The following is a 25,821-nucleotide window of genomic DNA, read 5'->3' as shown; positions in this document are numbered from 1 at the left end:
CCATCTTGCTACAAGGAGAGGAAGTAAAGAAAACAAGCACACTGACTTTTAGATTCCGTTGCTCTGAGGCCTGAAACTAATTTTGGAAAAGCAGGGAAGCTAAGCCTGCGAGCGTGAGATGTTAAAAGTTTCATAGCATGCAAAAGCTGCCTTTTAAAATGCCTAAAGGAAAAAAAGCAGCAGGAACAGCAGCAGAGAAACATATCTGAAAGAGGAGGAGGAGGAGGAAAACTAAACATCACAAAACAGGGAGGAGTTGTTAAGGTTCTAGGTGAGAATAGGAATTCCAAAAATGATTTGTTTAAAAAAAGGTTAATTGTTAAAGCTCAGAACGAAAAAAATGCGTTAAAAGCTACACATCCTTCTAACAACTAAACTGATGGGGAGGAGTTTCATATCTGAAAAGGAGGATAATTACTGTACCTGTTAAGCGTAGGTATGTTCCCTCTGTAATTAAACAACCACAGTTAGTTACGGTTTGGTTAGCGAAAGCCATTGTAAAAAATGAATAAAATCAATTAATTAAAAAATCTGGAATCATCATTCAACCCAGCGTGAGGAGCACAGGGCACAAGATTACATTTGTAGAAGCCAAAAAGTTTGAACACAATTGCAGGCAGGGCCAATGGGACTCAAAGAAAGGAGAGTTTTGCTAATCTGATACCAGAAAACGAGGAAATAGGATCCCGAAAAGGTGTTGCAGAAAATTTGTTCTTTTTTTCAAAAATGTGGCACATTTCAAAACTGGAAAAGCTCCCCTTCCTTAGGAAGACTACAAAATAAACATCATGGATTGTGTCCAACATTACTCAGAGTAGACCCACTGAAATTAATGAACATGATCAACTTAGGTCCATTAATTTCAGAGGGTTTACTCTGAGTGGAACTGAACTGGACACAATCCTAAATGTACAACGCCGGATCTAGAGTTAGTAGCACTTAAGCTGTGTTGAAAATACTGACATGGTTGTAGCTAATTGATGGGATTGCGGTGACAAATGTTCTCCATATTGGGGGCACACATTATAATAGGAATGCATTCTATAGTTTTACATAACACATTTTGACATATGTAGCCACTGCAGAAAATTCTTTAGCGGACAACATGGTTGCAATGCTCACATGAGCATTTAATCAAGGCTGTGATGTGCAATCCTATACCCACTTACCTGACATGTACATAATAGACATGTGTAAGATTGTATTGGAAGGCATTTTGCCATTTAGTTAAAAGAATTAAAGATTACAAGAAAACAGTTTAAGCCCAACTTCTTAAGGAGTAGTTACAAGCTTTCAAGCTGTAGAAAGATTCTTACTGCATGTATATTGTAAACTGTGTTATGTAAAACAACAGAAGTCATTGGCTGCATTTGAGCCTCCAGTAAACTGTGGTTTGGTGCTACTTGTGGGAGCAGAGCCTCCTCTTGGGCTTGCGAGCATCCCACCTTTCTCCTTCTTCCACACAGACAATGTAAGAAGTATGGAAGCTTTGGATTCCACTTTTAGTTAAGCACTGTCGTGTCATCTGGAGTGGCAAAACGATGGATAACGTTAACTATGGTTTAATATAAAATAAGCTAACTTCAAAATGATTTCTTTAAATAAGGGGTGACTAACATTTTTGGGCAGAGGGGCACACTGCTTTATGGTCAACCTTCCAGGGGCTGCATGTCAAAGTGGGTGTGGCCTAAGTGTAGAGGTGGAGAGAATAGTTCTCAAGGCTGCTTTCCACAAGACCTTCCCATCAGCCATTCTACACTACTTTCATTTTTATTCATTCATTGCTTATTATTCAATTTAGTAAAATAAATAAAATACTATGAGCGCATCAGTAAAAACGACAAGTCTTAGGGACTGCAAAAATTTGGGGGGCATATATAGCCCAGGGCCCACAGGTTAGCCAACCTGCTTTCAACCAACCATAGCTAAAGTTAACTGCAGTTCCATATTCAGAAGACACAGCAAACTGTGGTTAACCAAAAATGCAAGCTTCTGAATGCCTTCCTCTGCACAGGAAGATCCAAGGGGGAAAGAACACAACCCCAGGAAGAGGCCAGGCTCCTTCATGTCTCGTTAAAGCATAGTTCAGTGTGACATCCTGATGCAGCCAGTGACTTTGGGTTGTATCCAACTAAGTTTTACTCACAGCAGATCTATTTGAATTAATGGACCCAAGTTAGTCATGTCTAAAGTTGAATGGACCTACTCTGAGTAGGACTAGCACTGGATACAACCTTATATTATAATGCAGATGTTTTTTTTCTTTTAATGTTGTGGTGCCCTTGGGGACAAGCAAACTGGTTTTCTACACACCGCCTCTTTGAATCTACTTCTTCTAGGAGTCCACCTAGCCCAAAAAGAGCAAGCCGATTAGCCTAGCTAGTGCCCAAAGAGCTGTTTCTTTGGTCAAGCAAGTCAAAAGGCATTTCTTTAGATAAATAAATAAATAAATAAAAGCAATTCTGTACACTAGCCTTCCCAACCTTCCCTTCAGATGTTTTTGGATTACAGCTCCCATCAGCCCCAGCCCATATGGCCAGTGGCGACGGGGGTTACAATCCGAAACATCTGGAGGGCAGGAAGGCTGTCATATTCCCTCCACCCCAAAAGTGCCAAATTCAAAAATCAGAGAAAGATTAACGGCCAGTCACGATTAACAGTACTGCCCTCACCCCATCATTGTGTCATTAGATCAGCTCAAACGTAAGATAGCCTTTACAGCCAAATTAGGGTAGCGGTGCACCCATTTTACAGCTGAGGTAAGCTGAAGCTGAAGCAAAATTCAGTGACGCAGCCAGAATCCTTCCGTTGATGGCAGAAATGCTCCCAGGCTTATTACTTCTTCACACAGCGCAGAGTTCATTCCCACAAGAGGTAGGGGTAGCCACCAACTTGGGTGGTTTTAAAAGAGGACTAGATAAATTCAAGGAGAAAGAAAAGGCTATCAATGGCTGCAAGCCATAATGGCTAGGTTCTGCCTCTGAGTACCAGCTGATGGGAATCACAAGTGGGAAGAGTGTCGCTGGGCTCAGGCCCTACTTGCTGCCTCCCCGCTGCAGGTCTGGTTGGCCTTTCCAAGAGAACAGGGCGTTGGGTTAGATGGGCCTTTGGGCTCATCCAGCAGTGAGACTCTTCTGATGTTTGCATGACGGCTGATTTGAAACTGCAGTGAACTCAGTTCTGAGGCTCTGCCACTCTCTCAAAGATGGCCAGGCTCCAAACACACTGGACGGACCTTGAGACCCCAGGGCAACGCTCTCTCATCCCAATAGCACTGTGTTCATCCTCAACCTCTGCCCCATGTCAGCAATGCAGGTAGAGGATGCTCAGGCAGGCTGAAAACTAAGCGACAGATCCAGGCAAAGTAGCACCGCCAAGCCCCACTGAAGAGGGGTCGGGGGTGGATGGGTGTTTATTATAATTTAAGGACATGAGAAGAGCCTTCTGGACCAGGCCAGCAGCCCATCTAGTCCAGCGTCCTGTTCTTACAGGGGCCAACCATATACGTCAACTGGAAGCCCAAAAGCAACGTATATTTTTTGTTTTATCGCTTATGGCAAACAGTAACATATACTACTGCTGCTGCTACTATTAGTTTACATTCTGCTTATAATGCAAAAAGAGGATTCTAAGTGGTATTACAAAGCATAAAAGCCAGTTAAGTTTGTGCTCGGCAGGGCAATTTTATTCAAAGGTCTACCCAGGAGCAAGTTCCAAAATGTTCAATGGAGCATACTCCCAGGCAAGGGGATTGCATTTATTCATTTCTTAAACATTTCTATTCCACCTTTCCTCCAAGGAGCTCTAAGTGGTGTATGTGGTTCTCCTCCTCCCCATTTTATCCTCACAACAATCCTGTGAGGTAGGTTAGGCTGAGAGGCAGTGACCAGCCCAAGGTCACCCAGTGACCTTCATGGCCGACCAGGAGTTGAACCCTAGTCTCCCAGGTCACCTTAATTCAGAGCTTGGAAAAGTTACTCTTTTAAACCACAACTCCCATCAGCCCCAGCTAGCCTGGCCACTGGATTGGGCTGATGGGAGTTGTAGTCCAAAAATGTAACTTTTCCAAGCTCTGCCTTAATTATTACACCACATTTATGTTATACAGGTTTTGTAAAACAGAAAATAAAGGGACTGTTCACACAACCATCTGTGTGACATGCAAAGGGAGCCCAAGTTGACTCCTCCAAAGTCTTTTTGACTGGAGAACGCTCCAGTCTATATCCAGAGCACAACTTGTTTCAAATGTAAATTTTTTTTTGGGGGGGGGAGGTAAATCCAGCTCTTCAACACTCAGAGAGACTTACAAATCACTTTTTTTTTAAAAAAAGTTTCTGCCATCAAGTTTACAATCTATAAAAATACATGACACAAAAGGAAAATGGATCAGGAGGGAGGAGGAAATACGCAAACTCAGGTTCATGTCCGTAGTTACAAGTTGTTCTAACAACCAGCTGGGATGGAAAAGATCAAGGAGAAGCAGCATCAAAAGTTGCTCCTGTGCCAATGAAGTAGCCCAGCTTCCCTTCGCTTCCCTCTTCGGCTACAGCCTGATGGAATGGCTGCTGCCAGGTGACTTTAATTTGCCTGGAGAATCAAGAGCTCATTAGGGCAGTTGTACTCCCTCTCTGAATTGTACCTCTAATAAATCACTGGACGAGCCATGCTCAAAAGCTAGACAGGGAAAACTCCAGCGTTGCATTTTTGGAAAATCACTGTAGCAATTTCTGCCTCCCATATTTTCATGCGCTGTATTGCTTGCTGCCATGAAGGCTGCGGTTCTCTCTGCAGCAGTATGTCCTGTAAACCAGTTGCCGGGAATCACAAATTGGGGAAAGTGCACTCGGGTCCAAATGAGAATAAAACGTCGTACATCTGATGAAATGGTCTTTAGTCCACAAAAAATGCTACCCAACATGGTCTCCTCCAGACGCTGTTGGGACTACAAATCCCATCAGTCCCTGCCAGCATGCCAATGGTCAGGGATGATGGGAACTGGAGTCCAAAACATCCAGAGTGTAGGCTAGCCCTGCGTTCACCTTTGAAGCAGAGCTTGGAAAAATTACTTTTTTGAACTACAACTCCCATCAGCCCAATCCAGTGGCCATGCTGGCTGGGGCTGATGGGAGTTGTAATTTAAAAAAAGTAACGTTTCCAAGCTCTGCTTTGAAGTGCCACAAGGCTCTCTGCTGTTGCAGCCTACTAAGGCCCCATCTACATTATACATTTAAAGCAGTATTATGCCACCTTAAACAGTCATGGCTTCCCCCCAAAAGTCCCGGGAATTATGTTTTTTTAACGACACAGAGTTGTTAGGAAACCCCCTCTTCCTCTCATAGTGCTACAATTCCTTGGGGAAAGTGACAGACTGCTAAACCTCTCTGGAAATTGTAGCTCTGTGAGGGCAACAGGGGTCTCCTAACAGCTCTCAGCACCCTCAACAAACTACAGTTCCCAGGATTCTTTGGGGGAAGCTACAACTGTTTAAAGTGGCAGAATATTGCTTTAAATGCAGATGGGGCCTAGCACAGCTACCCTTTTGAAAAGCAAGACAAAACCTGAACACCTGGACAACGTAAAAAATATACAGAGCACACACACACACACACACAAATACAGACTATACAGACTGGAATCGACACCACAAATGCAGGCCAGCCCTTTGCGCAGATGCCTCTTTTTCATTCCCAAGTTATACAGCTATACTGGCTGATAAAGAGTTTGGTATTTTGACCACAAACACCCCTCGTTACACCTGTGCATGGGTGGATTGCATTCCTCCTTACATTCTGAAAGGATGAGTTTGAGACTCACACCTACACGAAGAGGGAGAGAGGGGGTATCATTGGCAACCCACCAAGAGGGCAAAATTAAGCACCTTCTCAGAATAACCAGCAGCATGAAAAGCAGAACGGGGGACACTGAAGCCTCACTGGAGGGGCTTACAGTCCAGGGTGGGGGGGCATCTCCAGAGCATGGCCAGTTATAACTGACTCTTTCAAAAGCACCAGCTGCAACAAAAGCAAGGGGCTTCACTGCCTGGTCTGAGTGTGCATTCGTGTAGAATTATGTGCTAGTGGGGGAAAGAAAGGGGGAAGACCCTCCCACCTCCAAGTCACAAGCCAGTATGGCCTAAGCGCAGGTGTGGAGAACCTTTGATCCTCCTGAAGTTGCCGAATACTACTCCCATCATCCCATGCTTGCTCGAGCTGACGTGGAGTGGTAGTTCAGCAACATCTAGAGGGCCAAAGGCGCTCCCACACCTGATGTAGGGAGAAAATCTTCATTGGCCAGTCATGACCTGAGCAAATCAAAATTTACATCCCCCCTTTTTGAAGTAGATTTAAAAGATGGCACAGTGGCATCTTTTATATCTACTTCTAAAAGAGGGGGAAATCAATGGCTGGCCTAGGATCATTGCAGCAAATAAATCCAAACGGATTTTTGTAAGGGTTCTCAGATTATATGAAATCTACGGTGTAAGTTGGAAAGGGCTGTGGCTCAGTGGCAGAGCATCTGCTTTGCATGCAAAAGGTCCCAGGTTCAAACCCTGGCCTCCTCTGGTAGGGCTGGGAGAGAACCCTGCCTGAAGACCTGGCTGCTGCCAGTCAGTGTAGGCTATACCAAGATAGACCAGCCAATGGTCTGAGTTAATAAGGCAAGGGCCACAAGGTCCTCTGGCGATTTGTGTGCTGCCTGGCACACTGTGTACATATGTGTGTGTCGTTAAATAAACAAAATTATTCCTGTAAATGGCTCAGACAGCCCCTTTTTGGCTAAAGGGGGTGAGGTGGTGGTATATAAACCCTGTACATCAACCCTTGCGGAAACTGCAGTGGGGAGCTCCACTGAGAAGTAGAAAGATGTGATAATGAGTGGAAGTCGCTGCAAAAGAGAAATCAGGAATGGATATAGGCTGGCACTAAATACATATTAATAAAGAGGAAGGAAAAGTTGGGGGGAGAAGCTCCCTTCGCCCCACTGTCAAGCTAAACATTAATACGTGGGGAAAGAACTCTAGGGCAGGCAAACATACGTTGAGCCAACCTTGCATACGGTTGCTAAACGGAACCGACCCATAGGATGTGTAGTGCCAAGAACTTGCAGGGTGATGCCTGTGGATTGCTCTTCTCTTCCCCCCACCCCACCCTCAGCCCCAAACCCAATCATCTTGCAGAAGGGGTGTCCTTGACACAAAAGGCCCACTGCCAAGCAAGCCTGGAAAATGTTTGTTTTGAATTCCATCTCCACTTGAATCTGCAACCGCCGTCCAATTTGCATGCCATTATCCCGGCGGCTCCATTCCGCCGGCTGCCCCCTTTCAATAACCCCCCCCTCCCTCCGCTCAGCTGGAAGATTCTGCCCTCTCCCAAACAGACCAGCCAAGGGAGCGCTGGCAGATTACCGCTACTATTAATTAACATCAAACCAGCAGCGCAAAACTACAGGGATTTACAGGTGTCCCTAGAAGCACTCGCCCTCCGCCTGCATCTGGTGGTGTTCTCCTTACCACTACCACCACCACTGCGGACACACACACCCCAGTTGCAAAGAGCAGGGACCCCAAGCATCCTAATGATACACTCCCGAGAATCCTCCGCTCATCCCTCCAGGTTTTAATGTGGCTCAAGAGCCACGAGGCACCACGGCTGAATTCATATCAAGAGCCAAGTGACTGATGGAGGGGAGGCTTGTTTTGCTAACTACTTAAGCCTGCTGAGATGTTTCTGTTTCGCAAGGCATTTGAAACTTATGAGCAGGTCCCCATGGAGTGATAAGGACAGGCACAGTGGGGGCTGGGCGAGCGGGGTGCTTTTCTCATTTTGCTTCTTTCCAGGAAATCCTAACATCTATGTCCACATCTACAGTACCAGTGGGAGCCAGCTTCTTCTAACTTCCATTTTTTTTCTTTAAAAAGCACCTAACTAGAAGGACTGTGTGTTCAGCACTTCCCCAATGAGTTTTTTTTTTGCAATCATGAAGTCAGCAAGCACCCTGAGAATCTCAGTATTCACTATTTTTAAAAGAAGAGACTAAGCAAGTTTCTAGATCTTATGGCTATACAAAGGCTATTTGTTTTAAAAGAGGCCAGAAAAAAGGGATAAAGCAGTAAACCCTGAAACTTTCCCTGCTCCAAATTAACAGTTAGCCATGTGGATATGTGGTGATTCTAGGGAAACAGATGAAAGGAATCTCAAGAAGGATCATTTGTCACAGTTTGAATTTGAAGCCTCCCAAGACTTTCAGGTCAAGTTTCTAGTGCTCATGCCCACAGGTAGAGCAACTGCTTTGCTTCCAGAAGGTCCCAGGTTCAATCCCCAATGGCATCTCCAGGTAGGGCTGGGAGAGAGACTTCTGCTTGAAGCCCAGAAGAGCTGCTGCCAGTCAGTGTAGACAGTACTGAACTAGACAGACCAATGGAATGAGTCAGAATAAGGCAGCTTCTTAAGTTCCTAGGTGTGACTGATAAAGATTCACAGTGCGCTGCCTAGCTGTTGCCCCCTCCTCACAGACTAAGGACTAGTGGAAGCAAAATAATAAAATGTTGCAGAATTAAAATCATGCAACATCTACATAATTTATACAGGTCACAGAATCTGGCTTGCCTCAGTAAAGAATTTAACTGTACATCCAACCCAGCTTTTAAAACAACTATATTTATTTATTTCATACGTTTATATCCCGCCTTGTCCTCCAAGGAGCTCAAGGCGGTGTTATCCTCACAACAGCCCTGTAAAGTAGGTTAGGCTGAAAGACATGAGTGGCCCAAGGATATCCAGGTGAGCTTCATGGCTGAGGGGGGATTCGAACCCTGCTCTCCCAGGTCCTAGTCCAACACTCAAACACTACACTGGCTCGCAACTAGACAGACGGCTGTGGGTTTGTGTCCAATAAAGGGTTGGGTTTTGCTCGTGCCTATTTAGTTTCAGTGCTAAGAAATACTAAATGTTTCCTTTTCTAGAAATGGAGATGCCACTACTCTTTTAGGAAACACCAACAGCTTTAGAAGCTCTTCTCCTCAAGGGCCATAGCGCAGTGGAAGGGAATCTGTTCTGCATGCAGAAGACCCCGGGTTCAGTTCCCAGCACCTTCAGGTAAGGCAGGGGGAGAACCCTGCCTGACACCCTGGAGAGCCGCTGCCAGGCACTGTGGGCAATACTGAGCTAGGCAGACCAATGGCCTGACTCAGTATAAAGCAGCTTCCTACATTCCTAGTTAAAAATCAGAATCATGAGGACTGGAACCTTGCTTTATTTTTAGGGGAAGGGCTGTAGCTCAGTGGGTAGAGCACCAGCTTTGCATGCAGAAAGGTCCCCAATTCAATCCCTGGCATCTTCAGATAGGGCTGGGAATGTCCCCTGCCTGAAACCCTGGAGAGCCGCTGCCAGCCAGGGTAGACAGTACTGAATTAGACAGGCCAAAGTTCTGACTCGGTATAAGGCGGCTTCCTATATTCCTTAACCCTTGATAGATGGGGACTGACTCCACACTTGCCACTTATTCCTACTTCTTCCATTTCGTGGGTATCCCCCAGAGGGCCACAGCTCAGTGGCAGAACACCTGCTTTGCATGCAGAAGGTCCCACACACCTCTTTCCCCTGGTCTTTGACACTTGAGATGTACCCACTCTATTCCTGCGGTTGAAATCTGTTTTAATTGTTTTGAACATTGAATTTTAAACTGTTGTAACCCGCCCTGGGACCTGCTGGTGAAAGGTGGTGATAAATTTAATTATCATCACCACGCAGGGCTAGGAAAATGCTGCCATCTCAAACTCTGGAGAGCTGTTGCCATCCGTATAGGCAAGACTTATCTAGATTGAACAATGGTCTAAGGCAGTGTCCTATGTGGTTAACCCAAGCACTGGAGGATTGAAAACAGATACCAGAACTGAGCCTTGGCAAACATGGAGACCTGGGCAAGGGGAGGGCTTGCTCATAGAGAGCTTCACTACCTGCGGCCACATCCGCACCATGCATTTAAAGCACTCTTTAAACAGCCATAGCTTTGCCCAAAAAATCCTGGGAAGAGTCACTGTTAAGGATGCTGAGAATTACTAAGAGACCCCCTCTTCCCCTCACAGAGCTACAGCTCCCAGAGTTCCCTAAGAGGAGGGACGGACTGTTAAACCTAACAGTTCTCAGCACCCTTAACTAACTATAGTTTCCAAGATTCTTTGGAGGAAGCCATGATGGTTAAAGTGGTACATGAGTGCTTTAAAGGTAAGGTGCCTGAGGTGGGACACCAGCCTACGCAGCAGATCCTGACTCCAGAACGTACGGATGTCAGATGAGGATCTGATGCCAGTGTCACCTCCAAGCTCTGGCACAAGGAAGAAAATCACTGGCACGGCTGTGTTTGTCCCACAATTCTAAGAACACAAGAAGAGCCCAATTGCTGGATCAGGTCAGTGGCCTCCCATCTAGTCCAGAATTCTGTTCTCAGAGTGGCCAGCCGGGTGCCTCAATGGGAAGCTTGCAAACAGAATCCGAGTGCAACAGCGAAAGTGCCCAAATGCAAAACAAAATGGGCTTCCAGAGAAATCTCGTATTTCCTTACCTCCCTCTCAGGTCTCACCAAAGAAAGCAGAATTATGCAAAATAATAAGATAAATTAATGCAAACCAGCTCTGCTTGCATAATTCAGCATTTTCGGGTACAGCTTTCATGATCATTACCTCTTTTATTTTAAGCATGGGATATGTGCAGCCCCGACTGCTGGGAACACAGCCAAGTGAAGGAGCTTCTTGAAACAGCCAACAGACCAGAGCGCATTCCCGAGATTAAGGCCTGACCCCGACAGAAGGGTCAGGGTGCGGCTCACACCAAAGAACAAAAGAAGAGTCTGGCTGCTGGATCAGGCCAGTGGCCCAACTAGTCCAGCATCCCGTTCTTGCAGTGGCCAACTAGTTGCCCTGATGGGAAGGCCACAAGCCGGACCTGAGCGCAACAACACTCTCCCCACTTGTGATTCTCAGCAACCGGCGTTCAGAGACGTACTGCCTCCAACAGTGGAGAGAGGACATTACCCAACTGCCCTAACTGCATCTCAGCGTTGGTGGCTTCTTCCCCCCTGCCCACCTGGCAGAAGCTATAACCTCACAGTTATAGCCAGTAGGTGCTGATCCTCCACGTTCTCTTTGCCCACTGCATCAACGCAGGGCACTTTTAAGGCTCTCTCAAAAAGATGTGGGGGCTGACTGGGAAATAGGGATGATATCAGTGATAGGGAAGGGGGGGGAGAGAAGAGGGGAGGAAGAGTGGATAGTTGAAGATGGATCCAGGATTATAGAAAAAGGGCCTCCAAAATAGCATGCAAATATTTGCAAATATTATCAAGATGAAGAGAACAGATGAGACCAAATTCAATGGCCCATTTATATCATTGCAGAGAGATCTTTGTGCAGCTGGGCTTGGAGGGCTCATTCATTTCCAGCAAGCCCAGATTTTGAAGAGAGAGAGAAGTGGGGGCTGGGGGAGAGAAGGACCCTGTTTCACGAGATGTACTGATGGATTCTCAATGAACCGAGACTGACCCTCACCGGCCAATCCTGCCAAACATGAAATGAGGAGAAAAGGATATTTGGAAGACAAAGGAAGAGAAAATAACACCCCCACCAAAAAAAAAAAGCGGATTGTGGGTCCTCAGCTTTTTTTGTTGGTGCCCCTGCCCCCAATGGATTGGTTATGGATCAACAGTGGCACCCGGTGGTCAAAGAAAGATATGACAGGCTCATCACATTCTTGATCCGGTAGCTTCCCAACCACACAGAACTCAAACTTTCTCCAGTCACCACCATGCTGCTTCCCAGTCTTTTGGAGGAGAGTGTGCATGCATGCGCACAAACCCTCTGTTCCTCAAAAATCAGAAGCTCTTACACATCAAAAAGATTTAGAGAATGCAAAAAAGAGCAACTAGCTGCCCTTGGGAAGATTTTGCCCCCTTGTGTTTGTAGACAAGCTGCTGATGTCACTGTTCCGAACACATCTTCAAATTAGAAGGAGATAAACCCAGGACACAGACTCATACAGAGGGGCAAACAAGTCACTGATCCTCCATGGTCAGGCAATCCTGTTGTGTCCCTATGAGAAACGACTGAATTATCTCTATGCAAGGGACAATTAATCTCTAGGCAAGGCTCATGGCTATACATTGCTCTCCCCTTCTGCACTCTTGAGCAGAGATTGAGGTTCAGGTCATACATGCAGCAAAATAAGGAAGCCGAGTTTTAAATGGCTCACTTTGACTATGCAAAAAAAGAAAAAATATCCCCACAAGTACACAGCTAGCCCTTCAGGGATGAGGCTGGGCTAGAATCTCTCTCTTTGATGCACTAGTTTGTGGAGCAGGGGCCACTATTCAAAAACTGTGTCCTCCACCAGCAGTCCGAAGCAATAACAGTCCATGTGTTATCTGATCTCCCACGGCTGGTGTGCCTGGATAAGATGCTTAGGAATTAGAAATGTTGCTGTTATTAAGTAAAACAAAATGCACCCAATCATAACAAGGTTTTGAATGAGTGACACAACTCTTCTCTTTTCCCACCGACCTCAGCACAGAAATATTCAGGATGTAACTGGAGCTGTCCTTAGGAGTCGTCAATTTCTTTCCACAATTGTCTTGCCTCTGCATTTCTGTAGTGTAGATGCAGCTACTCCTAGAACAGGGGTTGGGAACCTCCGGGCAGGGGGCCACATGCAGCCCCCCCCGGCCTCTCTGTCCTACCCTTGGGACTTTCCTCAAGCTCCTCTGCTTGGCTGGAATGTGCCCTTGGGCAGCAATCGCTCAGCTCGCTTGTTTGGATAGGGGACGGGGAGCGATGTGTGCTAGCAAGCACCTCGTTTTTTTGACACAGGTGGAATACAGCCTCCTGTACAAAGGTAAGAGTCACATCCATTGTTCCGCCCACTTTTGCCTCTGCCCTCGCCCTCTACTGGCATGCAGTTCCCCGCCCAAAGGTTGCCCAGGAGGCAAGGAGGCCCCAGAGATGAAAACGGTCGCCCACCCCAGTCCTAAAAAGTAAGACATCTGAACCAGGATTTGATGCACCACAGGTTTGTGCAGCTATTATTTAAGTTGCGATGCTGGGACCAGACCGGTATGGGGAGCTCTGTTTTTACCTTACTTTTATCGTCACCCCAATTTTGCGAGATGAGAGGGACTTTACTGCAATTCTTACAGGATTCTAAGAGAATAGTAGTCGGGGAAGTGATTTTCAGTCAAATCATTAGCTAGGAAACTGAGCAGACTGAATGTTTATTTCGCTGACGGCCTGCCACATGGATTGGCTGCTAGCATTAAAGCTTACGTGTGGGGAGGGGAGTTGTGTTTGCAGTGATGTGAGGAAAGATTGCCGCAATGCTTCACGCAAATGGATCCTCACACAGAAATCTGGGGGCAGGGCGGGAGAAACACCCTGTTCGGGGCAGACTTTGATACATGCCAGGCTGGATGCTGGACTCCAACTTCCATCATCCCTGACTACTGCCCCTGCTGGCTGGGGCCGATGGGAGCTGGAGTCCAACATTATCATCTACAAGGGCCACAGGTACTCCTTGCCTGATGTGGGCACTGGCCCCCAGCCCGCCCTCCATCTTTTGAAACAGACAACAAGCACATTCACAAGAAGCATATTCTTCAGTTTCCTCTGGTGTTGTGGCCACAATTTCCCACAATGCAAGACAGAAAACGCGTACCACATTCTTGATTTCCCTCCCCACACACGGGGGCCTCCGCCCCGCGCTGCTCCACATTGCCTCGGGAGTACATGCAAGTCAGGCCTCACCGGTTTGGATGGGAAGTGGGCAGCATGAACTGGAACTCCACCACACAAGTGTTGTCTTTCAGCTGGCGGTGCTGGACGCTGTTCAACTCATAGGCGATGTAGGCCCTCCGAACGTACACCTCAAATTAAAAAGAAGAATGATCGCCGAGGGTTAAAGCCACACAGCCAGTCAAACCAAAGTCCCTCCACGCCCGACGGGAGACTCAGAAAGATTCCCAGGGAGGGAGTTCTTGGCAAAGCCATTCCCGCCATGCACAAGTATAGCGAGACAAAGCTGGGAACATTAGCACACCGGAGCATCGCATTCTGCTTTGTGTACAATAATGTAATAAGGGCCAGAGAATGTAACCACTTGGAGCTGAACCTGGTGCAGAAGTATAAATTATATTTCATACGCACACACAGATGCAGAACCTCAGACCCTCCAGATCTCTCTATCAGGCCCCTGGGGCTCTCCACAGGTCGCATCGCTTCCTTGGCCACACCTCCACCCCCCACACCACACTGGCCCTGCTTTACAGCCTCCTTGAATGTTTTTGTCAGGTTGGATTAATTCATTTAGGCATTTTCTATGCTGCTGAATATATACAATATATCCCTAAGCAGTGTACAGAAAACTAAAAACAATGGTACAAAATTCACAATAAAACCTTCAACACAAATTACTAAGAAATAAATACATACCAAGGCAAAGTCCTTCACATGTCCTCACTCAACATCTCTCGCCCTCCCGCCTCTCACCCAGGATTCCACGCATCCAACCTGACTCGCATCCAGGGCCCACACAAACAGCGATCACCCCCGCAAAATCTCATGAGAAAAGAGGCTTCCTGGCACCTGTTGACATGACTCAAGTCTCCCTCTAGGGTTTATTGTTATTTATCTGTCAATTTATTTATTACATTTGTTACCCACCCTTCCTCCCAAAGGGAGCCCATTCATGGGCGGCAACGTGTCCTTGAACTCTAATAATGCCTCTTGCTTGTCTGGATGGAGGACAGAGAGGAATGCATAGAAATGTGTGTAAAAACTAGTGTACCAAACAAATGTAAATTCAACATGGGCTGCCCTGCCCACTTTTCCCTCTAGCCCTGCCCACCACCAGCATGTTGGCCCCAGAAGATCACCCAGGAGGCAATACGGCCCTCAGGCTGAAAGTGGTTTCCCATCTCCCTCTCTCTCTCTCTCTCTCACACACACACACACACACACACACACACACACGATGGCACAAGTACTTACTAAAGCACTAGATGCAGGAAACCAACATCAGAGAGAGAGAAACATTTGTTCAAATTTTTAAAAAATTAGAGGAAACCTACCTCTAAAGCTGCCATCCTCACCACCTGGTTGCTGTGATAGAAAAAATTTGGCAGCACATCAAAGATGGATGTCTCCGAAAGAATGAGTTTCTAGACATAGAAAAGGGAATCAAAAGAAATAGCTTTGTAAAATCACGGAAATTTTAAGTCTCTTTTTCTGCCTTCAAAACTAGGACCACGGCCAACATGTGGTATAGATAACCCACACACAAAAGAGGGGGACAACTTGAATGCAGAAAGCCTCCCCACCCTCAAACCATGCTTAGGAAACTAGCCTTGCATTTGAGCACTGGCCAGGCAGCAACTGGCATCAAAACATTCAGTGCAGGTGGGCTGACAGAGAAAAGACAGAGAGCTCTGCCCTTTCCTCTGCACCAGGCGTGGGGAACCTCTGGCCCTCCAGATGTTGCTGAATGACAGCCCCCATCATCCCCGGTTACTGGCCATGCTGGCTGACAGAGCACTCCATCACTCCCTTCTCTCACAGTGGCAGGGGGCCAACTCCTTCCAGGGTGTGCCCCTCTTACCCTTCCACACTCCAAAAGTTAAGCCATATTCTCATATTTACTGTGAGATTGAAGCATATACCTGCAAATTCTCTATACAGAACTGGTGCCCGTACATGTCGATGGCCGAAAGGAAGATGGACTCCACCTGGTTGTGCCGTAGTTCATAGGAAGGCAAGTGGGAAGCTATGAGGACCTAAGCAGAGAAGAAGATCCAGTGTGGGAGTCTGAGGACTGCTTGGAAGGAAAATGCTGAACGTCAGACTTGGAGCCCCTCCAGACACCCTTTACATTTCATCGTATTATATTTGTGGCTGAAGGGGGATTCAAACCCTGTTATCCAGGGCATAGTCCAACACCCTAACCCATACACCACACTGGCTCTCATATTGCGCACCCATGATTATTTGTGTTCATGTTGCTATCAGGGAAGTTACAGGCCACCCCACTTCCAATACTGTTTGTGCCTCCAGCGTTTCGGGGTGGTTCCACTGCTACATTTCCAATCAGTGCATATCCTGTCTCTTCCTCTTGATCAAGCGTCAAGGCCCCAGCTGACAAAGCGTCAAGGCCCAAGCTGACAAAGCGTCAAGGCGAGTTAAGCAGCAGAGCGAGTTCGACAGCAGGGCAAGGAGGCCAGGGCCCCCCACTCTGCCCATCTGTTCCCTGACCTCAACTAAACCGCAGTCTCCAAACCATTGACGTAATAAACCTTAAACAAAACTATGCAGGTAAGAAGCCAGCAGGGGTGTGGGGGCTTTCCAGTGTTTTGCACCGCCTGCAGCATGTACGACTATCTGCCTGTTGGACAGAAGTCGTGGGTATGCTCTCGGTGCAATGAGCTCCTGGCTCTCCGGGAACGACTTCATTTCCTTGAGGCCAAGGTGGCGGACCTGGAAAAGCTGAGAGAGGCAGAGAGGTGTGTGGAGGAGGCCTTCAGGGACGTTATAGCTATGTCCCACTCCAACGATGATAGCTCTCCTGCTATCATGGACAACGATGGTCTCGGGGAAGGAGAGCATCCAGCTGAGGAAGAGGGAAACGATCCCTTAGAAGGGACTCATTCCTTGGGGGATGAACAGCTATCCTCTCGTGCCGAGGATATATCTCCAGGGGCTGGAGGGATCCTTGTAGTGGGTGATTCGATCATTAGGAACATAGACAGTGGGGTGTGTGATGGGCGTGTAGACCGCAAGGTATTTTGCCTGCCTGGTGCGAAGGTTGCGGATATCGCCCGTCGTTTAGATAGTTTGGTAGACAGTGCTGGGAAGGAGTCAGTGGTCGTGGTGCACGTTGGCACCAACGACATGGGGAAATGCAGCCGTGAGGTCCTGGAAGCAAAATTTAGGTTGCTAGGTAGGATGCTGAAAGCCAGGACCTCCAAGGTGGCTTTCTCTGAAATGCTACCGGTTCTACGCGCAGGACCAGCCAGACAGGCCCAGCTTCGCAGTCTCAATGCGTGGATGAGACGATGGTGTCAGGTGGAACGGTTTGGATTTGTTAGGCACTGGGGAACATTTTGGGACAAGCCGGGCCTGTACAAAAGGGACGGGCTCCACTTGAACCAGAATGGAACCAGACTGCTGGCACTTAAAATTAAAAAGGTGGCAGAGCAGCTTTTAAACTGACTGAGGGGGGAAACCTGACAGGAGCTGAGAAAGGTCCGGTTCGGAATAAACCTCCCCCCTGGGATAAAAACCAAAGAAATGATGAAATTTTAAAAGGGGTAGGCCTAGAAGTAGGCATTGTGAGAGCAGGGGCACAGGATATAAATTCAGAAGAGCAAAATTACCACAGGCCTAACCACAAGTGCCAAAGACACTTGAAGAGAGACACTGCTTACAAGTGCCTGTACGCTAATGCTAGGAGCCTGCGAACCAAGATGGGAGAACTGGAGTGCTTGGTCTTAGAGGAGAGCATTGATCTAGTGAGCATAACAGAGACCTGGTGGAATGGAGAAAACCAGTGGGATACGGTTATCCCTGGATATAAACTATATCGGAAGGACAGGGAAGGACGTATTGGTGGCGGAGTCGCTCTATACGTGAAAGAAGGCATTGAATCCAGCAAGCTCGAAACCCCAAAAGAGGCAGACTCCTCCACAGAATCGTTGTGGGTGGTGATACCATGCCCCAGGAGGGACTTAATACTGGGAACGATCTATCGTCCCCCTGATCAAAATGCTCAGGGAGACCTGGAGATGAGATATGAAATTGAGGAAGCATCCAAACTAGGAAATGTGGTAGTAATGGGTGACTTCAACTACCCGGACATAGACTGGCTGCATATGTGTTCCAGTCATGACAAAGAAGCAAAGTTTCTAGATATTCTAAATGACTATTCCCTAGACCAGTTGGTCATGGAACCGACCAGAGGAACGGCAACCCTGGACTTAATCCTCAGTGGGGACCGGGACCTGGTGCAAGATGTAAGTGTTGTTGAACCAATTGGGAGCAGTGACCACAGTGCTATTAAATTAAACATACATGTAACTGGCCAATTGCCAAGAAAATCCAACACGGTCACATTTGACTTCAAAAGAGGAAACTTCATAAAAATGAGGGGATTGGTAAAAAGAAAGCTGAAAAACAAAGTCCAGAGGGTCACATCACTCGAAAATGCTTGGAAGTTGTTTAAAAACACTATATTAGAAGCTCAACTGGAGTGCATACCGCAGACCAGAAAAGGTACCGCCAGGGCCAAGAAGATGCCAGCATGGTTAACGAGCAAAGTCAAGGAAGCTCTTAGAGGCAAAAAGTCTTCCTTCAAAAAATGGAAGTCTTGTCCAAATGAAGAAAATAAAAAAGAACACAAACTCTGGCAAAAGAAATGCAAGAAGACAATAAGGGATGCTAAAAAAGAATTTGAGGAGCACATTGCTAAGAACATAAAAACCAACAACAAAAAACTCTATAAATACATTCAAAGCAGGAGACCATCTAGGGAGACAATTGGACCCTTGGATGATAAGGGAGTCAAAGGTGTACTAAAGAACGATAAGGAGATTGCAGAGAAGCTAAATGAATTCTTTGCATCTGTCTTCACAGTGGAAGATATAGGGCAGATCCCTGAACCTGAGCTAACATTTGCAGGAAGGGATTCCTGAGGAACTGAGACAAATAGTGGTAACGAGAGAGGAAGTTCTAAGCTTAATGGACAATATAAAAACTGACAAATCACCGGGCCCGGATGGCATCCACCCGAGAGTTCTCAAAGAACTCAAAGGTGAAATTGCTGATCTGCTAACTAAAATATGTAACTTGTCCCTCGGGTCCTCCTCCGTGCCTGAGGACTGGAAAGTGGCCAATGTAACGCCAATCTTCAAAAAGGGATCCAGAGGGGATCCCGGAAATTACAGGCCAGTTAGCTTAACTTCTGTCCCTGGAAAACTGGTAGAAAGTATTATTAAAGCTAGATTAACTAAGCACATAGAAGAACAAGCCTTGCTGAAGCAGAGCCAGCATGGCTTCTGCAAGGGAAAGTCCTGTCTCAGTAACCTACTAGAATTCTTTGAGAGTGTCAACAAGCATATAGATAGAGGTGATCCAGTGGACATAGTGTACTTAGACTTTCAAAAAGCGTTTGACAAGGTACCTCACCAAAGGCTTCTGAGGAAGCTTAGCAGTCATGGAATAAGAGGAGAGGTCCTCTTGTGGATAAGGAATTGGTTAAGAAGCAGAAAGCAGAGAGTAGGAATAAACGGACAGTTCTCCCAATGGAGGGCTGTAGAAAGTGGAGTCCCTCAAGGATCGGTATTGGGACCTGTACTTTTCAACTTGTTCATTAATGACCTAGAATTAGGAGTGAGCAGTGAAGTGGCCAAGTTTGCCGATGACACTAAATTGTTCAGGGTTGTTAAAACAAAAAGGGATTGCGAAGAGCTCCAAAAAGACCTCTCCAAACTGAGTGAATGGGCAGAAAAATGGCAAATGCAATTCAATATAAACAAGTGTAAAATTATGCATATTGGAGCAAAAAATCTGAATTTCACATATACGCTCATGGGGTCTGAACTGGCGGTGACCGACCAGGAGAGAGACCTCGGGGTTGTAGTGGACAGCACGATGAAAATGTCGACCCAGTGTGCGGCAGCTGTGAAAAAGGCAAATTCCATGCTAGCGATAATTAGGAAAGGTATTGAAAATAAAACAGCCGATATCATAATGCCATTGTATAAATCTATGGTGCGGCCGCATTTGGAATACTGTGTACAGTTCTGGTTGCCTCATCTCAAAAAGGATATTATAGAGTTGGAAAAGGTTCAGAAGAGGGCAACCAGAATGATCAAGGGGATGGAGCGACTCCCTTACAAGGAAAGGTTGCAGCATTTGGGGCTTTTTAGTTTAGAGAAAAGGCGGGTCAGAGGAGACATGATAGAAGTGTATAAAATTATGCATGGCATTGAGAAAGTGGATAGAGAAAAGTTCTTCTCCCTCTCTCAGAATACTAGAACTCGTGGACATTCAAAGAAGCTGAATGTTGGAAGATTCAGGACAGACAAAAGGAAGTACTTCTTTACTCAGCGCATAGTTAAACTATGGAATTTGCTCCCACAAGATGCAGTAATGGCCACCAGCTTGGATGGCTTTAAAAGAAGATTAGACAAATTCATGGAGGACAGGGCTATCAATGGCTACTAGCCATGATGGCTGTGCTCTGCCACCCTAGTCAGAGGCAGCATGCTTCTGAAAACCAGTTGCCGGAAGCCTCAGGAGGGGAGAGTGTTCTTGCACTCAGGTCCTGCTTGCGGGCTTCCCCCAGGCACCTGGTTGGCCACTGTGAGAACAGGATGCTGGACTAGATGGGCCACTGGCCTGATCCAGCAGGCTCTTCTTATGTTCTTATGTTCCTGCTGAAACCCCAACACATTTCACGGCACAAACTATTTTTTATCCTCATTTGTTGTGCTATAACGTGGTAGTCTTGGGGAAGCATCTCAAAACAACGTGAAGCAGGAGAAATCCACCATGAATGCACTATGATTGTGTCAAGAACAGGTTGCAGAATACACCTGCAATAAAACGCCAGTTTGGATGTGCAACAGGATTCAAGACCCCACTCAGTCATAAATGCAGAAGGAAACCTTAAAGCCACTGTGTCCTCAACCCAACCTGGCGCCCTCCAGATGTTTTGGACTACAGTTCCCATCAGCCCCTACCAGCATGGCAGCGTTCCCATCAGCCCCAGCCTTGTACAGCCATGCCAGATAGGGATGATGGGATTTTGTAGTCCACCAGTAGGCACCGGTTGGTGAAGGCTGCCTTAAGGCAAGGCAACTCTCTGCACCTCCACTTCCACATCTGTAAATTGGATCAAAACAATCACCTCCTTCAAAAAGAAAAGAAAGGGGGGGCTGTTTTGATCATGAAAAAGGCAGGTTTTATTGAACAGCAACAGCCCTACAAATGAAAAGTGGTATGCAAGTTTTTTTTTAATGAAGTAAATAACACCACCAACTTGTGTAGTGCTCTTGTAAACGGTCATCACATGCATCAGAAGGTAGTTTGGGATCTCTGGCTGATTTGCAGTAGATTGCAAAGGACTCCCTACTCCGATGGTTTCAGGCAATAGCAGCAACACCACCGCTCAGTGTGCGAAAACAAAGAAAGCTTAGGGAAGCTTAGTCCCAGGCTCTGGTCTGAAGGCACATGAGGCCAGCATCCTGCTGAAGCTAAGCAGGGTCAGGTGTGGTCAGTGCCTGGATGGGAGACCGCCTGGGAACCGTATGTAAGCCGCCTTGGGTTTCTATCATGAAAAGAAAGGCAGGGTATAAACGTAATAAATAAATAAAATAGGAAGGGAGAAGGCAGCAGTACTTCCCACCCCCACCCCATAACAAGAACTGCAAGCTCAGTTCCAGTATTGGGGGGTGGGAGGGAAAGTTAGAATCCTTGTAGTAACTCATATGCGTATCTGTAATTGTTTATGCATTTTAGCTACTGTGTACGGCTCGTGGGGTGAAGTTAAGGACTGGCTCCACCCCAGCAGACCAATTTGTGCCTGGCTCCAACAAGCAGACCTTCAGAACTTAAAAGCCGCCCTGCCGGATCAGGCCAGTGGCCATCTAGCCCAGCATCCTGCTCTCCTGGTGGCCAACCGGATGCCGATGGGAAGCCCACAAGCCAGACCTGAGCACAACAGCACTCTTTCCAGCAACTGGCATTCAGAAGCACACTGCCTCCGACCATGGAGTTAGAGCAAAGCCATCATGGCTAGTAGCCTTTGATACCGTTATCCTCCATGAATTTAGGGTTCTAGCAAAAAACTAACCAAGGAAGGTCCCACATACCTGAGATCTGATGAACTGATGTTTAAACCAGAGACTTCTAGCTCAGGGGCAGCCAACATAACACCCTCCAGATGGTTAGAACCCTCATCACCCCCTGTTCATCGAAGTATCCCTCCCACTGATCCCTTCAAGCCTCCAGATAAACTCCCTTTTGTAAATGGACGGTGCTGGTTTGCATCGACATACACAAGGATCGGCACTCACAGCCTGAGCATCGGAAATAGAAACTATGCAAGCGCTACGGTGTTTTGTCACAAGTGGATCCTTTCAACAATATCCGAGTAACTGGCTGCCTTTTCTCTCTCTCATATACGCACACGGCCACATTGAGAACACCATTTTAATCAGACCTTGTGATTTTGCACGAGAAAGCTGGTTAGTCTGGTGAGGAAAGGGACCTGTTAATTGGAAAGCAAGGGCGACAGGCTGGGGGGAGGGAGGCAGCACATAGGGGTGCACCATGGGCTCGCTGTCAGAGCCAGCTCTCTCCGACAGCAGGTAAAAAGGAGAGAACCAGAGCCTGTTTCAATCCAGGGGAAAGAGACAGGGAGAGATTCTACAGCAGGGTATGGCAGACTGGTTGGACCCATTTCCTTTTTTTCTTAGAACTCCAAGATCAGCCAGTCAGGGCCAGGCCCAAAAGTTACAATTAAAAGAACAGAAGGGTCTCTGGGCTAGGGATGGGGGAGAAATCGATTCAGTCTGCATGGAAAGGCGGGCCTTTGGAAAAGTTACTTTTGTGAACTACAACTCCCATCAGCCCCAGCGAGCATGGCCGCTGGATTGGGCTGATTGGAGTTGTAGTTCAAAAAAGTAACTGTTCCAAGCTCTGCCTAATTCACACTTTCCGAAACAATGTACAAGCCGAAACGCAGCCAGCCTTCAAACTTCGCATGTCTCCGGATTTGCAGTGCAGTTCTCCAGCTGAGGAATGTGCCGAAAAATGCATATGCAGGGGCGACGTGTGCATAAAAACGCATGCATTTGTGGAAACAACATACTGAACTGCATCATCGCAGGGTAAGTATAAATATCAGCAGGGGGGAAACGCTTTGCAAAAATACTGTGCGTAACGTTCGGCAAAATTCCATATAAAAATGTGTATTTTAGGAGAAATTTGCATTAAGATTGCGAGAATTTTTCACGTGGATTTTATAATGCGCAAACCAATGTAGAAATATGCAGAACTGAACTTAAGATTAGAGAAATGAAGAGCAAAGAGTAACCAAAATTGACAGATTCGCCTGTGCCGACTCCGAGCACATTCTGAGCCTAGGCCTACATTCCAGTACCAAGAACTAAAACTGATCTCACTGTCCTTTCACACAAAAGCCCAGTCCTGGTTGTTAAGGCGAGGGGAGATTTTGCTGCCATAGCAGCTTTATATTGGGTCAGACCACACATCCATCTAGGTCTATACTGTCTGCACTGATTGGCAGTGGCACTCTAGGAGATGCCAGGGCCCGAACATGAGCCCTTCTGCATGCAAAGCAGGTGCTCTACCACTGAGCTATTACCCTTCACCTAAAAGCATTTATTTAATAAGATTTCTTACCGGCCCTTCAACAGAAGGTCCCAGAGTGGGTTACAGCGGCAAAATATACTATTATAAAACAAACAAAAGAATTGGAATCATAGAACTAGAGAAGTGTAAAAACCATTTTAAGTAAGATTCTAGTCCTCATGGAGAAAGGAAGCTGCCTTACACCAAGTCAGAACATTAGTCCACCCCATATTGTCCACAATGCCTCATACTTGGCTCTCCAGGGTTTCAGGCAAAGGACATTCCCAGCCCTACCTGGAGATGCCGGGGACTGAATCTGGGCCCTTCTGCATGCAAAGCAGGTGCCCCATCATTGAACTACAGCTGTTCCCTACATCACTATTTGAGAGAGAGAGGTAGGAATCAGAAACCTTTGCTGATGTATGGCATGTCACTCAGAGAACTACCAGCAGATCTCGACCTATTATTATAATATTATTATTCATTGCATTTATATCCCACCTTTCTCCAAGGAGCTCAAGGTGGCGTACAAACATGGTTCCCCCTCTCTTCATTTAATCCCCACAACAATGCTGTGAGGTAGGTTAGGCTGAGAGGCAGTGACTGGCCCAAGGGTACCCAGTGAGCTTCATGGCTGACTGGGGATTCGAACCCTGGTCTCCCAGGTCCCAGTCTAACACTCTAACCACTACACCACACTGGCTCTCCGTCACCTACCATCTTCCCAACCCTGCTTTACAAAAGGGGCAAAGGCATCTACCTGGACAACCTGAACCCAGGGTCACCAATGTGGTGCCTGTGGGCTCAACAGCATTCTTTAGGCCTAGAGGAAGAACCTTTTTTATTTATTATTTGACTTACGGTGGATTCACAACTGGTTGGAAAACTGTACTCAAAGAGTGGTGGCTCTGCTTCGGACTGGAAAGAGGTTTCGAGTGGAGTGCCACAGGGTTCTGTCCTGGGGCCGATACTCTTCAACATTGTTATCAATGACTTAGACGACGGGGTGGAGGGAAGCCTTATGAAGTTTGCGGACGATACGAAACTGGGAGGGATAGCTAACACAATGGAAGACAGGAATAAAATCCAAAGGGACCTGGATAGACTAGAAAATTGGGCTGAAATTAATAAAATGACATTCAATAAAGTCAAATGCAGGATTCTGCATTTAGGCCACAAAAACAAAATGCAGGGGTACAGGATGGGAAATACCCGGCTTAGCAGTAGTGCGTGTGAGAAGGACCTTGGAATTGTAGTGGATCGCAAGTTGAACATGACCCAGCAGTGTGATGCTGTGGCAAAAAAGGCAAATGCGGTTTTGGGCTGCATAAACAGAGCTATAGTTTCCAGGTCGAGGAAAGTAATAGTCCCACTATATTCTGCATTAGTCAGGCCTCATCTGGAATACTGCATTCAGTTCTGGGCACCTCATTTTAAGAAAGATATAGACAAGTTGGAGCGGGTTCAGAAGAGGGCGACGAGGATGATAGCCGGTATGGAGAACAAGTCTTATGAGGAAAGGTTGAAGGAACTTGGCATGTTCAGTCTGGTGAAGAGAAGGCTGAGGGGTGACATGATTGCACTCTTTAAGTACCTGAAGGGCTGTCACATAGAGGAGGGTACAGATTTGTTCTCTGCTGCCCCAGAGGGTAGGACTAGGTCTAATGGTTTTAAGTTGCAGGAGTGTAGATTCAGATTGGACATTAGAAGGAACTTCTTGACAGTAAGGGCAGTTTGGCAATGGAACCGACTGCCTAGGGAGGTGGTGGGATCCCCTTCGCTGGATGTCTTCAAGCAGAGGCTGGACAGCTATCTGCGGGAGATGCTCTAGCTGTGGATTTCCTGCTGTGAGCAGGGGGTTGGACTCGATGGCTTACAATGTCTCGTCCAACTCTATGATTCTATGATTCTGTATCCCGCCCTTCCTCCCGGCAGGAGCCCAGGGCGGCAAGAATCTTGAGTAAGATCCAGCAAGGCAGTCATTCCGTCTGTTTCCAACTTCCAGGCTCTGAGCGCCGATGCTACATGTAACCAAAACAACACCCATGCACAGGAGCAAACTTGAGGAAATGCCAAAAATTACAGAAGCAGAAAATATTTTCAGGAAAAGAAAACACTGAAAACTGTACAATGAGCTTGCTAAGTAGGCATGGGATGCCGATTTACTGGGTTGTGCCCAATGTTAGTCATACTCTGAGTAGGCCTATTGAAATTGATAGACATGCCTACTGTAGGAAGCTGCCTTATACTGAGACAGACCATTGGTCCATCTAGATCGGCATTGTCCACTCTGACTGGCAACAGCTCTCCAGGGGTCCTCTCCCAGCCCTACCTGGAGATGCCATTCGGGATTGAACCTGGGACTTCCTGCATGCAAGGCAGAGGCTCTGTCACTGAGCTATGGTCCTTCACCT

At 46.8% G+C, this 25,821-nt stretch overlaps 1 protein-coding gene across 8 annotated transcripts in view; it reads right to left on the bottom strand.

The window, feature by feature from the left end:
• The window catches only part of ACACA (acetyl-CoA carboxylase alpha), a 239,190-nt gene that overhangs the window by 127,784 nt on the left and 85,585 nt on the right, over positions 1-25,821 (bottom strand). For 6 of the 8 annotated variants that reach the window (XM_061604841.1, XM_061604839.1, XM_061604842.1 and 3 more), the window contains 4 exons: positions 15,697-15,810; positions 15,109-15,198; positions 13,787-13,905; positions 424-447 (listed from right to left, as the gene is read on the bottom strand). In XM_061604841.1, the coding sequence (XP_061460825.1) occupies positions 424-447; positions 13,787-13,905; positions 15,109-15,198; positions 15,697-15,810 (347 nt within the window). The remainder of the gene's footprint in view (positions 1-423; positions 448-13,786; positions 13,906-15,108; positions 15,199-15,696; positions 15,811-25,821) is intronic. The other 2 variants (XM_061604840.1, XM_061604843.1) reach the window with 1 other exon arrangement.

Source organism: Rhineura floridana, chromosome 21 (genome assembly GCF_030035675.1).
Source record: "Rhineura floridana isolate rRhiFlo1 chromosome 21, rRhiFlo1.hap2, whole genome shotgun sequence".
In the NCBI taxonomy this organism is placed as follows: Eukaryota; Metazoa; Chordata; class Lepidosauria; order Squamata; family Rhineuridae; genus Rhineura; species Rhineura floridana.
The sequence above is the reverse complement of the archived record's forward strand: the minus strand, read 5'-3'. Positions and strand labels throughout refer to the sequence as shown.